The following is a 16,252-nucleotide window of genomic DNA, read 5'->3' on the forward strand; positions in this document are numbered from 1 at the left end:
TTTCACACCAGCCTTATTTTTAGGTCATCATGTTAGGAAAACTGGTTTTGTCATAGGTCATCTGTTGACGTTATCAGTTATCAGTGCTTTTCTAACTCAGAATACACAGAATGTAATCATCTGACCCCTTGTTTTCAAAAGTACACAAAACCAAAAGCAAAACAGGAAATAGATGTCCCTGAAACATGAGCATTCCTTCAAAAAATACTGTTTCAACAGCAAATTGTCTGTGTGTGAAACTGGTCCCACACTTTTAATACTGAAGCTTGCAGAAAGAAAATACATCTTGTAGAGTCCAACACCAAGATTCAGCGCAATTGTTACTGTTATAGTTTTTGTGGCTATATTATCTTATCATTCAGAGCACACACGTGTATTTTTGCAATTATTTTCATCTTAATGTCCTTGACTAAAATGCACCACAGTATTCCCAACATCCTACCCTGAAGCTAACGTGTTTCATGTGACATTAAAGCATAATATAAGTGACATAACTGATGACTTAGAATTGTAATGTCCTCTAAATACTCTGTAATATCCTTCTTTTCCTAGCCATAGTTAGTTCAGTGGTTATAGTTATTTACACAGTGAACTTTTTCTCCACGAGGCGGAGCTGCATGGTGTGTTCAGGGTGTCATTCACACAAAGATCAATGAGCATACATTCTGGCATTTGGTGGCTTTTCTGGAAAGCAGTCTCCTGTAGGCCGCTGTGCAGGCCCCCGCAGCTGATCATATTATTTCAGTCGGAGCTCTGCACTCACCTTCAGTGTGGACTCCACTATGGACCGCAAAAGGGATGACAATCAGAGGACAAAAAGAGAAAGGAAAACCTACATGCCAGAGAATGATGGATGACAGGAGGACTATGCTGCACATCCTCGAGGAGCCTGAGATGAGGGGAGAAGGAGAGAGGCTTCAGACTTTTCAGAACTGGCCAACAGATGCACCTGTGACATCTGGAGACCTGGCTAAAGCTGGTTTCTTCTTTGTAGGCCCCGGTGATAAAGTCCAGTGTTTCTGTTGTGGAGGGATTTTAAGATGTTGGATTCATGGGGATAGTCCAGCCGCCGAGCACAAGAGGCATTTCCCCACCTGCAGTTTCATGATGGGTCAAGCTGTTGGAAATATTCCACTCCAAGCCGGATCTTCAGACTCCGTGGACGGCCAGCTGCTGAGTCAACTCCAGAGGATGACCATGGATGACCAGGGGACAGCTGGCCAGGCCGTCTACCCTGAGATGGAGGCAGAGGATTCACGGCTCACCACTTTCCACAACTGGCCCACAGACGCTTCGGTTCAGCCAGATGTTCTCGCTAGGGCAGGATTTTTCTACACAGGTCTGTACAATCTCAGTGTAAAACCTAAACTCATTCATGCAATCTTCCTAAATCTGCTTTTTTTTTTTTTTTTTTTTTTTACAGCATTTTGTGAGCAAAATGTAATAATCCGAATTATCAGTGAAATATTCACCTCTGTCCCAGTCACTGCTAGAGCAACCTCTCTTTGTCAGAGAATTCATGGTACAATTGTCCTGCTGAGTCATGAGGTTGGGGACAGAACAACCTGGACAAAGCTGGGGCCACTAGAGAAGTAGAAGTCCACAGATTCATGCACCACATAGAGTGCAACATATTTTCACATGTAAAAATTTTTTTTTTAATTTTTTCAACAGCAGTACTTGGTTTATTGATGTTGAATGCAGCTACATCACCCCCAGAAAAAAACATCCACAATTGTCCAATAAAGCATACGGAATTGTATCCAGAGGTGGGAAGTAACTAAGTGAAAATTCTTTAGAAATTTAAGGTATTAATACATGATTTTTTCTTCAACTTACTCCTTAATTTTAACCCATAAAGACCCAAACAGTCACTGGCAGCCAAAAGCATCTGCTGATCTAAACTGTTTAATACCTGTTGATCCACTAATTCTATCAATAAATGTAAATAATTTATGTAAAATGCAGGTTGTCGTCTTTTCATGTCATCAGATATGACCCATTTGGACATTCAGAGACTTCGTAGTTACCATCTTTACAACACTGATTCACCAGTAAAACCCATGGAGTTTGATGAATGGCAGTGGATGGAGACACTTGTTTTTATGTTCAGTTATTGATATCTTTGCTGAAAAAGTTGCTTTTTCTTCAGTTTTCTCTCTTTCTGATATAATAACCCTCAACTTTAATCTGAGCTTTTATGAACATCTACATGATCAGTGAATTAAATATAGAAAAATATGTGATTTACACTGAAAAAATGTAAACTAAGGAGGACAATATAATAATCAATGGTTATAAACCACTTAAAAAAGGTTAATTATAGAGAAAAATTAATTTGGAGACTGCCACAAAAGTCACTCTGGGTCTTTATGGATTAATACAAATACCTCTACTTTCTTCTCATACGTTTTTAGTTTTAATGCCCTTAAAATGACTCAATAATTCTTTTTTGCATCATTGCATTTTCACAACATCAAGACCTATTTACACCAAAATTGACAAAATAATAACATGCAAACATAGTCTATTAATGTATCATCAACTGATGATCACACATAATAACTGCAACAAGATGAAAATGACATGAAATGTGTGGAGAGATTAACCCATAAAGACCCAGTGCTACTTTTGTGTCAGTTCCAAAATGAATTTTTCTCTGTTTTTGACTTTTCTTAACCGATTTATCACCATTTATTCTGATATTATGCTCTATATTTTGCATTTTTAAGTCTAAATTAGGTATTTTCCTGCATTTAATTCACTGATCATATAGATTTCCATAAAAGTTCAGATTAAAGTTGAAGGTTATTATATCTAAAACAGAGAAAACTGAAGAAAATGTGACTTTTTAGTAAAATCTCTCATCAACTGAACATAAACCCAGTGTCTTCATCCACTCTTATTAATCCAACTCCATGGGTTTTACTGGTGAATCAGTGTTGTAGAAGATGACGGTGTTTCCACAGTAACTACAGATCCTCTGAACGTCCAAATGGGTCATATCTGATGACCATAAAAAGGTGAATAACTGTATTTTCCACCAATTATTTACATGGATTGATAGGATTAGTGGATCAACAAGTATTAAATAATTTTTTATCAGTAGATGCTTTTGGTGGTGGTTTGAGTCTTTATGGGTTAAACAGACATGAAAAGGGAGACTGGATCACAGAGAAAAGGGCATTGTAATGTTTTGAGTTCTTTGGCTGCACATCAGAGAAAAATGAATGTTTATTATTTTCAGTATATTGTATTTGCATTATAATAATAGGGTATGAGACAAAAACAGCCAGTAGAAATGCCCTGTGGATTTCTATTTACCTGTAGTTGAGTAAATAAATTGAGTTGTATTTTCACTATTACCAGAATCTTGATTTATTTTTTAACTATTTTTTTAAGACTTTATTTTTCAGTTTTCAAATAAGCATCTACGTCAGCATAGGACATATGAACTAGTCCAAGGCAGAACAACACACACAAACACCAAACCCACCCTCCCAAAGGTTCAGAGAGAATAAATTAAAAGAAAAAGAAAAGGGGGCACACAGTTAGACTGACTTCTATCAAGAAAAAAGAAAGAAATTTAAATAAAGATTGCAGTCGGATGCATAATGGATCTTTTTTTTTTTTTTAATACAAGTATCTGTACTTTAACTGGTTTATAGAATATGTGTCCTGTCATTTTGTGTCATAATGCACTTGTGTTTGCCTTCCCAGTACTTTTCTGACTGTAGTTCTCCGTGTACTCTCAGGCCACGGTGACAATGTCAAATGCTTCTTCTGTGATGGAGGACTGAGGAACTGGGAACCCGGAGATGACCCCTGGCAGGAGCATGCCAAGTGGTTTCCACGGTAACTACAGGACTCATCATTGTCAGGCCGGGAGGAATCAACTCAATGCATCATTTACCTGTTTTATCTAAAATATGGCTTCATACTTTTTACTTTATCTCTACACTTCACACGGCATTGAGTTTACCCCATGATGAAAACACTTTTATATTTTCTCAGATGTGAATTCTTGATCCAGTCCAGAGGGCAGGAGTATATCAGCAACATACAGGATGCTCACTTCCATCTGGGTGAGACTGTGGTGAGAACTTTTATCCCTCTTGTCTGCTCAGCACATAATGAATCGTTGGAAAATAACTGTCATTGCAGCAGGAAAATCTTAGCTTTTCTCAATAAATTCAGAGTATTATTTCATCTTTCAGGGTGGATCACAGACTCCCACTGCTAGAGACATTGGTTCAAGAAACGGTAAGCCATACAACACTCAAAGAGAACCTCAAAATGTTTTATTGTAAGATTAGAACCTGCAATTTTGATTCTACTTATTATCTTTGCATCTTATTGTCAACATCTGTGTGTGTTTGTTCCCACAAATAGTGGAAAGTAAGGCAAAAACTGTGAGTAACACCACAGGATTTGTCGAATAGAGACAATACAGACTAGAAACAACTGACTTTGTTCTCATGGGAATACCGCAGTTGTTGAGACGTGGATCTGGGCATCAGTATTACTTTATGTGAGATGAGACTTTGAGCTCAGGATCTGTAAAAGAGAGGAACAATTCTATCATGTGTCTATGCCCCAGCTAATGAAATGAAAGAAGTGGATGTTCAGTTACCTGAGCTAATGTTTGCTTGAGGATTGCAGTAATTAGGGAAGGTGATGGAAGCCATTTGACTGTAGCTCAGGGTTGCAGATCATTCATAAGAGGGCAGTTATTCCATACGATGAGGGAGTCGTAATTATAATTTAAAGTTGCGGAAAAATTTATTAGACCACCACTTGTTTTCCTCAATATTTTGTTCATTTTAATGCCTGGTACAACTAAACGTACATTTGTTCGGACAAATATAATGATAACAACAAAAATAGCTCATAAGAGTTTAATTTCAGAGCTGATATCTAGACATTTTCCATGTTTTCTTGATAATAACCAAAAGTTCTTACATCAATAGCTGTGGCATTATACTGACAAAAACAGTGCTTTTAGGCATTCATTGTTTTTTTTTCCGTCAGTTTTAATCACATGACACACACAGGAGTTAGTACTTGATTGCAGAACCAGCGACATGTTAATACAGCTATTAATTATTATGATATATATTGATTAATAATGGGTGATTAAAAATAAATGAGCATTAAAGGGTTTTTTTCATTTTGTTATCCTGTCATTATATCAACAGCAACCTGTAGCTTGGGGTAAAAAAAATTATAATTAATCAGAAAATTGCACTTCACCATTCAAAGGATATACAGTCGAGGAAAAAATTATTAGACCACCACTTGTTTTCTTCAATTTCTTGCTCATTTTAATGCCTGGTACAACTAAAGGTACGTTTGTTTGGACAAATATAATGACAACAACAAAAATAGCTCTTAAGAGTTTAATTTAAGAGCTGATATCAAGACATTTCCAATGGTTTTCTTGATAATAACCAAAATCACTAAAGTTTTTACATCAATAGCTATGACTGAGAGCCTCTTTGTTTGATGACATGTTTATCCGAAATCCTGATATGTTCTGGAGCACTGATGATGATGAGATGAAATGGTTGTTTAGTTCAAATGTATTTAAATAAGCATTATTTGTTTGTAAAGCCTGGAAAAAGCAGCATATGTGTTTGTTTAAATAGGTCAGTATTTTGTTTTGTTTATATACTGTGCCTATTGTCTGGTATTTGATTTTTGGTTTGTGTTTATGGTGTCTTATAAGCCCATGTAAGGGCTGGGGATGTCTGTATGCAAGACACAGTAATAAAAACTTTCATTTTCATTTTTATGGCATTGTACTGTCAAAAACAGTGCTTTTAGGCATTCCATGTTTTCTTTTCTGTCTGTTTTAGTCACATGATACACACAGGAGTTAGTACTTGATTGCATAACCATTGTTTTTGATGATTTTTGATGGTTTAATAATTTTTTCCACTACTGTATGTGTGTGATGCACTGAAGGCCTCTGTGTTTGGATGGATTAATATTTTGACATAGACATATAAGCTGCTTGATTTGTTACTTTCTCATTTATTAATTTTATTTATTAATTTCTCTATTTTATTTCTCATTCATTTATTTACATTTATTTCTCTTTTATTCGTAGATGTTGAATCTGGCCTTGGTATAATAATAACATGCATTGCACACTTTTGCAGATGTTTTTGTTGTGTCCTCAGTTGGATAGTCAATAGTTTTATTCTCTTTCTTCTTGTCTCTCAGATATGGTTGGAGGTTTGGGAGCTTCTTCAGCCATGCTTTCCCCTGTGGTGCAGACGGTGCTCCAGATGGGCTTCGAGGCCAGTCTGGTAGAAAGTCTAGTCCAGACAAAGTACCTTTTGACTGGCCAACACTACACTTCTGTGTCTGACCTGGTCACTGATGTGTTACAGGCAGAGGAAGAGGACAGAGAGAGGGGACCGCAAAGCCGAGGTAACTGACAGCTTCAGGACTGGTGTGAAAGATTATATGGGTCAATATACAATTGAGGGACTTTTTGAGTTACTTTTACAGGGTAACATAGTTGACAGGTATAGTTGACATTTTTTGCTGTTTTCAGGCCTAAAATCAACAGAACCATAACACCACATGGCATTTTTACAGAAAGATTCTTCTAAATATCATATATACAACTGAGTAAAATTGAAATTAAAAGTTATTTATGAAGATATTGTAGTAACACTGTTGACATAAGAGTGCGATAAATACACACTTGACCCACACACTACTTTATATTAAATTACTAAGAAAGAGGAGAAAGAACATACCTTAGAGTCTTGCCAGTGTTTTCTTCAGGAGGAAATGACATCATGTGGAGCAGGTCATGTGATTTGGAATCAACACACTTCCTTGAGAGGTGTTTTATAATGGGTAGCTTAGTTGAAAGTGATTCTCAGACACAGCTACAGTTTGTTATTTTCCATATAAAATTTGATATATTGCTAAAAAAGAAATGTCTGTCTTGATTATCTCAACTTAAAAAAAAAGAACACAATCAAAACAAGCTCATTTTATTATTGTTTAGCTAATTAGAAGGTGGTTGTTATTAAATTAGGATGGTTATTTAGCTGACATTTCAGTATATCTAGTCATTTATTAATTATTTATTAATAAGTGATTGTTTCTGTAATAAAATAATTATGGATTTTTTTTAAAGACATGATCATAATGAACATAAAAACGTTAGTTGTTTTTTTTTTTTTTAACTTTTGATAAAGATGTATGCTAGACATATCCCATGGACTTCAAAAATCCCTCTATTATATATTGACCCACTTAGAGTTTTGTTTTTTTTTTTTTAACTATTTCAAGTGCAGTTTTTGAAGTTTCAGTGTGAGTGAAAAATTACCAAAAGCCCAACTTTGCATCAACCTGTATATTGTTATTTCCTTTTTAACACTTATATTTTTCAGAGCCAGAGGTGAGGCAGGGCTCCAGCGCTGGAAATATGAGAGCACAAACATCCATCAGAGAGAAAGGTCAGAAGTCATTATTAACAGGAAAAAAGACCCACTTTATCTTTACACATTTACAGCTCTGTGAGAGCCTGCAGTGATTAAGCTTTAGACTGAGGGTGTCAGAGTCATTTTAGATCAGGGGCCACATATAAACCAATATGATCTCAACTGGGTCAGACCAGTAAAATAATGATATAATAAGCTATAAATAATTCCAACTCCAAACTTCTCTTTTGAACTGAAAAAAAGTAAATTATGTTATGAAAATGTTTACATCCATAAACTATCCCTTAAAAAAATGGGAATAACAAGAACAACCTGAAATTTCTTAAGAAAAATAAGTGCAATTTTAACAGGATAATGCCTGAGCTTATCATTTATCATTTTTTAGATTATAGTGGATCTACATGATGAAAATTCCACTGACTTCTCTTAAGACATTTCAAGTTGTTTATATTTGTTCAGATTATTCACATTTTTTGTACAAGGATAGTTTGTAAATGTAAAAAAAAATCCTGTAATTTTACTTGAAGTTGTCACAATTAATAGGTTATTATAATAGTATTTAACTGGTCTGACCCACTTGAGATCCAGTAGTATGTGACCCCTGAACTAAAATGATTTTGGCACCCTTGGTTGATAACCCATAAAGACCCAAACATCCATCTCCAACCAAAACCATCTACTGATCTAAACTGTTTAATACCTGTTGATCAGCTAATTCTATCCATACATGTAAATAATTGGTGGAAAATACAGTTTGTTATCTTTTCATGGTCATCAGATATGACCCATTTGGATGTTCAGAGGCTCTGTAGTGAATGTGGAAACACTGTCATCTTCTACAACATTGATAAAACCCATGGAGTTAGATCAATGATAGTGGATGGAGACACTGGGTTTATGTTCAGTTAATGATATATTTGACTAAAAAAGTCACTTTTTCTTCAGTTTTCTCTGCTTTTGATGTAATAACCTTCAACTTTAATCTGAGTTTTTAAGGACATCTTCATGATGATTAAATGTAACACAGGAATATACCTGATTTACACTGATAAAATACAGAAGATAAAATTATAAATAAAAGGTGATAAATCACTTGAGAAAGGTTAGATATAGAGATGTCCTTTGGGAAATGACAGAAAGTAGCACTGGGTCTTTATGGTTTAATATCTTCAGTGTAATTTTTGCATTGAGCAAACTTATCCCATGGCCCGGGTTGGACCCTTTGGTGACCCAGTTTTGATCTGCAGGCCACCTGTTTGACACCCTCACTTTAGACATTTACAGTTATGTACGTTTTTGTTGGCTCACAGTGAAAGACCCCAGTCCAGAGGAGCTCCTGAGGCAGCTGCAGGAAGAGAGGACCTGTAAGGTGTGCATGGACAAGCTAGTGTCCATCGTTTTTATCCCCTGTGGTCATCTGGTGGTGTGTGGTGATTGTGCTGCCAGCCTGCGTCACTGCCCCATCTGCAGAGCTGTCATCAGAGGCAGCGTCCGTGCTTTCATGTCCTGAGGCTGTAGTGACGAACCACTGCTAGACAGGTGTTGCATGAGTGGCCTTGAATTTTCTTTTGTACAGTGTAAATTTGCAATTGTACTCACAGAAATCAACCATTCAACCGGCTCATTCTGTTTACAGGTCATTTTCTATAATAAATATTTTAAGCTGTTGCTCGTGCACGGTTATTTTTTAAAAAAGATTTTCACATTTTCAGGTATGAATAAGCACATTAACCCTTTCATGCATAGTGGTCACTCCAGTGGACAGTTATTCTACGGCTGTTCTCTTGTGTATTCATGGATTTTATTGTTTTAGTTCCATATCAGCCAACACAGTGGACGCCTATGCATCATCCCATACACTGCAAAAAGTTACTGTAACTTTGCTGTTCTTGATAAACCTGATCTGCACTAACATGTTTGAGTGTAAATCAATTGCTTGTTATTGTGAATAGACTGTAATTAACTATTTTTCTTAAACAGAAAGGGTTTTTTTTGCATATTATCTCCATAAAATGAGTAATAACTAATATTAGAGTATGTTCAAATGTGACAAACCCCAGATTAACAGCATTAAAAAAAAAAAATTCTGTTTTCACTTAGTATATCAAATACATGTTTCTTTGCTTCAAACATTAAATGCATGATGTCCTGCTGAGTGGATATTTTTGCAACTCCATGAAAAATAGGTTCATAAAAAAATTTCAATCGCATTGTTTTTTTCAGGCCTAAAGAGGAATAAAAACACTAAGGAAAAATAACTTGAGTGGGGTCAAAACACGATATTCAAAATCTCTCTGACGGGACATTTTAGAGACAGTTTGACCCAAATTTTTACTTTTAAATTTATTTTTGCTTTAGTTGGACCACAAGGGATTATACAAAACAAGGAGCTACTTTATATTGAAATAAACGTTGGAATGGCAATCAATTAAAGTTCGCTCTCTGACGGGATATTACTGTGTTTTGACCCATTAAGGTTCTCATAATTCATGCATGAAAGGGTTAAAGTTATCGATAAAAATGAAGCAGAATATCATTAAAAGAGCACATTCTTTTATTAACAAACACCTATTTACAGGAACACAAAGCACAGTTCTGGATAGGATAGGAGTACACAGTGAGGTTACAGGAGGATGGTGCTGCACAGGACACAAAGTAGAAGAAAAAATACAAAAAGGATTTTTTCCACTTTCTATACAAAGACAAAGAATTATCTACAAAGAGATGGTGTCTTTTAGTCGAGTAGCACATATACAACTATATCAGATTTCAACTAGTTCCAGTCACCAGGGTTTGGGAAGAGGCCGTATTGCACCAAGAGGAAGACGCTTTTATCATTAATTTAGTAGAATTTACTACTAACACTGATTATGTTACAATATGAGGTGCTTTGTGTTTTTACCTAGTCCGTAGTTACAAACCCATGAGTGCATACAATTTCAATTGTACAGAGAGAATCAAATAGTAACAGACAGCGACACAAATTATTGCATCTTGCTAATATAGAAGTGAGCAATAAAATGATGATCTTTGAGTGGAAGAGGGTCATTTAGAAATTACTCAGCAGTAGTGGTGATGTTTTTGAGTCGTCGCAGTTTCTAGACTGTATATGTGGCAGTGAAGGTGGATATTAACTAATATAACACTTAAATATCTTTGTTAAGAGCTCTTTTGGTTGGGAAAAAAATCGGAGAAGTAAACGGAGCAAAATATTAAACAAAGGATGTACTGAAGATGTTTTGGATTTGGAAAGGATGCACATCCAGACATAGCATGGACTTTTCCAACAAAGCAATTACTCTGCCAGCACCTAAACATACTACTTTAAATATTTACAGTCAACTGCACACAAAGAATTTCAGTACAAAGCATCGAGGACTGCTTTATGGCAGGTGCAAGAGCGACTGTATTTGGACACTTTAAACACCAGGGGGCAGTAAGTATTCACACAACCCTTCAAGGCATCAGGGACTCAAGCTGAGGTGGTCTAACATGAACAAAAAAAAGTGCACCGACCATCAGTTTAATGAACAGGAATATGACTTCTGTCTATAGGTAAAGTGTGTACTAGGCTATGTAATTAAAAAAAAAAGAAAAAGAAGAAACAAACCACTGAGTAGAAGCTTTCAGTCACTGTTTAACCAGCTGATATACATCCAGTTGAGTTTTTTTTTTTTTTCATTGTAGATATTTAACATATCATACACATAATTACATACAAACCCTGTATAAAACATGCTATAAATTCAACACTACTGCAGACAGTCCATACTGTGGTACTGATAAGACGCTCTGGTTCACACAGGTTTAACCATGCTACTTTCACACCGAAAACCATACCCACACAATTTAACACTACCATGTGCAATAAGAATAGTCCAACTATTTCTACTGTTTTCTTGAAGTTAAAAATATGCTGCGTAACCTTTGCTTTGAGTGTTTGTAATGATCACACACACACACACACCCTGTGTCAGCAGCCAAATCTGTCAGTAGTTAGAGGATAAAAACTGAAGTGAAAACAAAGATTTCATCGCATTGTCTCAAACAAAACACTGACACTTCAGAAACACTGATTCGGCTGTTGGTAAAAATAATAATAAGACTCCAGAAATAAAGATAAGACTCACATGCCATTTCTTGTTTTTGCGCATCTCTCACGCACTAATCCTCCATTGCATTCATGATAGTTCACATTTCAAACCCTAAAAAAAAAAAACATAACACACAAATTCTTCCTCCCCTTGCTTCATTATTACATTTTCTATTTTGACGGATGCCCCTGTAGGTTTGGTTCTTTTGTTTCTGCCCTCCCTCTACCTCTCCACTCCCCCTGCCTCTTCCTGCGCTGCTTGTGTATTTATGCACACTGATCCTGGTTTAAAGTAAACAGGCAGCACACAATAGCTCATTCCACAGGCTCCACTGTAATTCAGCCCTCCGGCCAAGATCTGAGCCAAACCAGCAATAACATGCTAAATCACAGAGTCCTCTAAGACACAGTACCACAGACTGGGAATGCTGGGCAGTCCCTGATTACATACACAATGTACTGTATTTATATGCTGTACATGTTCTATACAGTCGTCTTCTTGGAGAGTATTGGATCATTATTGGCAGGTCACAACAACAGGACCTCAGCAAACAACTCAACATAAAGAGAATGGCTGAGATTTCACTAAATAATACATGATATGAAACTTTGTTACACTGAAACCCCCCTCTTCCCTGAACCCGTCATCACATCTCAGAAGACAATGGACCCTAACTGGGAAGCGTGGGCCTTTCTGGGCAGCACACCAGTAAATGACATGTTTAAAGTAGCAAAAGGATGAAATCAAGAAGGGGAGGAATGTCTGGCGAGTCCAAGTGTCCTCGGACGTATAAAAACAGCCATGTTGTCTCCGTGGGAATTTGCTGTGTCACCTATCTGGTGGTGGGCTCTTATTTACGTAGACCTGGAAGAAACAGAAACAAGGAAAGGAAGCACAGCGGGTTAATGGCTGATGTCGACTCATCCACACCCACACCCACATTTGTGAACACATTTATCCAAGATATAACTCCTGATAGGTTAGGAAGATGAAAACTTCCTCCCTCCCATTAGAGACTGAGCTGATTAAACTGTCAAGAGGCTAATAAAATATTCATTTCATGTTGGCAGAGAATTATTGTATGACTTCCCAGGCTTATTGTCATTAAGATTCATGCACAATTTAATTAATTAATCCAATTTTAGACAGAATTTTCTATATTCCTATCATGTTATTTCTCTATGGCACGGGTAAACAATACAAATATACACACAACGTTGTCATGACAGGCCCTGTTACAAGATGTATCATGTCTGAGTGTGTAGTTCACTCCGTGGACTGGTGATAAAATCTCTAGATACTGAGCGAGCAACCATCTGCTAGATCTGCTAGTGTCTCTAGTCGGGCCTGTTTGTAATAATGAATACTGATAAAATCAACAACACTTTGAGGGAGTAACAGGAAAAGATCTTAAACTAAAAACACTCATATCCATTAATGATTACAAGAGTATCATAAAGTATGTAGTGAAGGAAGAATGCTGTTGTTTTTCTTGAGAGGCCATTATGCTTGAATAGCTGCTGTTCTGTTTTATTATTCATTTGTGTATCTTGTATGTGTTGATTTTCTATGGCTGCTACCTTGGCCAGGTCTCCCTTGTAAGAGAGATTTCTGATCTCAGTGGGACTTCCTGGTTAAATAAAGGTAAATAATAATAATAATAATAATAATAATAATAATAATAATAATAATAATAATAATACTTTGAAGAGCAAAATGACATGCAGGTCAGAACTAGATGGACACATTTTTTGGCTGTTTTTTTGCAGATAATGTGATTAAGTCTTTGGAGAAACTTGCCTTTCTAAAATGGTTTTGTTAAATGTAAAACAATGATAATAAAATTATAAATAATCACTTAAGTGCAAACTATTCAGTCTTGAACTTACGTGCTACACCTCTGGCTTTATAACGGCAAATTGGTTTTATCTGTTCCTCTGAGAAGACTTTGAGGGAAATTATTTTGTTTCATAAACTGGTGGAATCAAGATGAAGGCTTTGTCACAAAGTACCTGTTAATTTTTTGCCAACATCATCCTTTCTATAACCCAAATAACTCCCTACAAGTGACACTGGTTTCTTCTCACAATCAGATCTGACTTTTTGGTGTTCTTCTGCTGATCTTTATGTGTTTTCAGGTTGTGGGAACATCAAACTGTGCATCAACGCAATGTCGTAAATTGTATATGATTTGATGACGCTGAAGCAATGCATTGTGTATCCTTAATCACACATACTCCTGCAAAGTTACACAAATGCATCAACAGGTATGATGAGATGAGAACACATTCATACTTACAGGTACATGGGCTTTAAGAGGAGATGAGATGGTTTCTCATTGACATGGTACAGAGGGAATGGGTCAAATCCACCAATAAAATCAACTGAAAACAAACACATAAATCATGGAGTAAATCAAAAGACAAATGGTAACAGAGGAAAACATGCATGACAAATAAAATGCAAACATAATAAAAGATCAACACGCTAAATGAGGAATGAAATGGATGCAAAAATGTATGTAACATATAGGGATGTGCACAACAAGGGAGACTGCAAACTATGTTTTGGTTGTAAGTTTGACAAGAAAATAAAGAAAAAAGGAAAAAAAAAATCACAGTTTAAAGTTTTTTTTTTCATCTGTGCATCTGCCTGGAGCCGGAGGGAAAGCTCGGGAACAGGTGAAAGCTGGCCAGCTGTCAAAATAGCCTAAGCTTTTTTATCGCTCAGGAACAGAGGTGACCTTCAGCCACCAGCCGAATGCTCAACCCTCTGTTTATTTTCTCACTTAAGAGTTTGGACTCTAGGCGAAGTGCAGAATAGAAAACCAGGGTTGTGTGAGTAAGAAAGAGAGGGACATGGCTGTAGTAAAGTAGAGCATATTTTTCACAGATGCAAAGAGAGATTTTTGGAGATGAAGTAAAAGGCTTGCGGCAGTTGAGGGGGACACAAAAGGCTGAGAAGGGGAGAGGGGAGGACAGAGTGCGTCACGCTTGTCGGTCTAACTGACGGGGCCAAAGAGATTAGGCTGAAGGAGCGCATGTGAAAGAGGCCAGAATGTCCAGGAGCAGCCAGAGTCCTGTAAACACCATGAGGGCGACAAAAAAGAGAGACTGGGATTGAAATGATTCAGAATGGTGGTGGGGGGGAGAAAACAAAGACACTGAACAAATACATCTGAGTTCAAGAGGTGCAGAACAGAGCTGGGCAAAAACATCAGCGGATCCGTTAATTTCTGGAAAGTAACGGCTGTAGGGGAAAAACAGACCCAGGCCAGCCATGGAAACTACCTAAAGGCCAAATCAGCTCCATCCTGATAAGAGGATGCAGGGGTGGTCTGCTGAATACTGATAGGTGGGCAGGATGAGTGCAAAGAGCCACAGGGTCCAGCGGGGAGCCTGTCCCTTTCCTTTGACCCTGCTCTGCTTTCATGGGAGTCTCCATTTCATCTGTACACCACAACACACACCCACACGCAACCACACCAAAACCCACTTCCGTGCTCTTTTCTGTACCAGTGATTTTCTCATTATAAGCAGGTGGGGATCCATTCCCTGCCGTGATAAGCTGTGTTGAGGAATACAGTTAGATGATAATGATGGTTGCCATTTTTAGCCACAGCAGCAGCTCTACGCTTGGCGATATTTGTCTGAGACTCTATCCATCAGTTTGAGAAGTCAACACATGGTTACAGATTGAAGCATCAGGACAATATCTATGGAACTGTAGTTACAGCAGACACCAATTTAACGATTAAGTTCACCATATTCCTCTGTGTTGCTTATGAAGCTGTTGCTGAATTGATTTTTTTCACTTAGAGCATCTCATTATTTATATTATATAATACTGTATACAAAGTAGTGGAAAATCTTTTTGAACATCCTTAAAATTTCACACAATCTCAAATATTATCATGAAATATTCACAGAAAAATCTTTTATTTAATTTTTTTTTTCAAAAGATGTGGCTGCATCAGACACAAATGCAATTGATTTTTACCCTGACTCCCAAAGGGAGGAAGGGGTTTTGTTTTTTGTTTGGTTTGTTTGTTTGTTTCATTGTTTGTTAAGACTCTAGCAGCAAAACTCTTGGTTGAATTCATACCAAATTGAGTTTATACATTGCCAGTGACCCAGAATAGATCTGATTATATTCTGGGAAAAGTTGGTAAAAGTTCAAATTTTTATTGAATTTTTGTAATCTTTTTTTTTTTTCCATTTACTTATAACGACTGAAAATTCACATGTCTGTTGCGGCAAAACTATTGGTTGAATTCATACCAAACTGAGTTTAAAGATTGCCAGTGACCCAGAATAGATATCATTACATTTTGGAAAAAGTAGGTCAAACTTCAATTTTTTTATGAATTAAAAAAGTTTCTTATAATGGGCAAAATTACAAAAATATCAATTTTGTTTCAATTTACTTCAAAACTGGCACATATATAGAGACGCATATAGAGATATGCTGACATCAGCACATGCATAGACATGATGACATCAGCTGGATCGATGCCAAAATAAGCTACAATACGTGCGAGGGGCGGGGTTTGTTGTGCCTGGCACCACTTGTTGTTTTTTTTTGTTTGTTTCTTTATTGTTAAAAAGAAAAAAAAAAAAAAACTAAATTCTGGACAGTTTCAACATGTCATGCCCTGGATGTGTCTCATGGAACATTACCTTGATGAAG

General features: G+C 36.7%; 2 protein-coding genes across 4 annotated transcripts in view; one reads left to right on the top strand and one right to left on the bottom strand.

The window, feature by feature from the left end:
- Positions 1 to 783: 783 nt before the first annotated feature.
- Positions 784 to 8,979, top strand: birc7 (baculoviral IAP repeat containing 7). Its single transcript, XM_030138154.1, has 7 exons — positions 784 to 1,339; positions 3,756 to 3,855; positions 4,015 to 4,096; positions 4,218 to 4,263; positions 6,229 to 6,438; positions 7,419 to 7,484; positions 8,780 to 8,979. Exons 1-7 carry the CDS (start codon positions 799 to 801, stop codon positions 8,977 to 8,979), a joined length of 1,245 nt encoding a protein of 414 aa, XP_029994014.1. The 5' UTR covers positions 784 to 798.
- Positions 8,980 to 10,005: 1,026 nt separating this feature from the next.
- The window catches only part of nkain4 (sodium/potassium transporting ATPase interacting 4), a 50,296-nt gene continuing 44,049 nt past the window's right edge, over positions 10,006 to 16,252 (bottom strand). The window contains exons 6-8 of one of the 3 annotated variants that reach the window (XR_003935783.1): positions 13,863 to 13,947; positions 11,437 to 12,427; positions 10,006 to 11,399 (exon numbers count right to left, since the gene is read on the bottom strand). Coding sequence is in view for 2 of the 3 variants with exons in the window: in XM_030138162.1 (XP_029994022.1) it covers positions 12,418 to 12,427; positions 13,863 to 13,947 (95 nt within the window). In the remaining variant the exon portion in view is untranslated. Of the gene's footprint in view, positions 12,428 to 13,862; positions 13,948 to 16,252 lie in introns of all 3 variants that reach the window. The other 2 variants (XM_030138162.1, XM_030138163.1) reach the window with 2 other exon arrangements.

This window comes from Sphaeramia orbicularis, chromosome 7 (genome assembly GCF_902148855.1).
Source record: "Sphaeramia orbicularis chromosome 7, fSphaOr1.1, whole genome shotgun sequence".
Classification (NCBI taxonomy): Eukaryota; Metazoa; Chordata; class Actinopteri; order Kurtiformes; family Apogonidae; genus Sphaeramia; species Sphaeramia orbicularis.

Excerpts from the sequence above, each read along its gene's own strand:
- birc7 (XM_030138154.1), top strand. The coding sequence starts at position 799 with ATGACAATCAGAGGACAAAAAGAGAAAGGAAAACCTACATGCCAGAGA. Across the intron at positions 4,097-4,217 it reads TCCATCTGGGTGAGACTGTG|GGTGGATCACAGACTCCCAC; the intron begins GTGAGAACTTTT and ends TTCATCTTTCAG. Across the intron at positions 6,439-7,418 it reads GAGGGGACCGCAAAGCCGAG|AGCCAGAGGTGAGGCAGGGC; the intron begins GTAACTGACAGC and ends TATATTTTTCAG.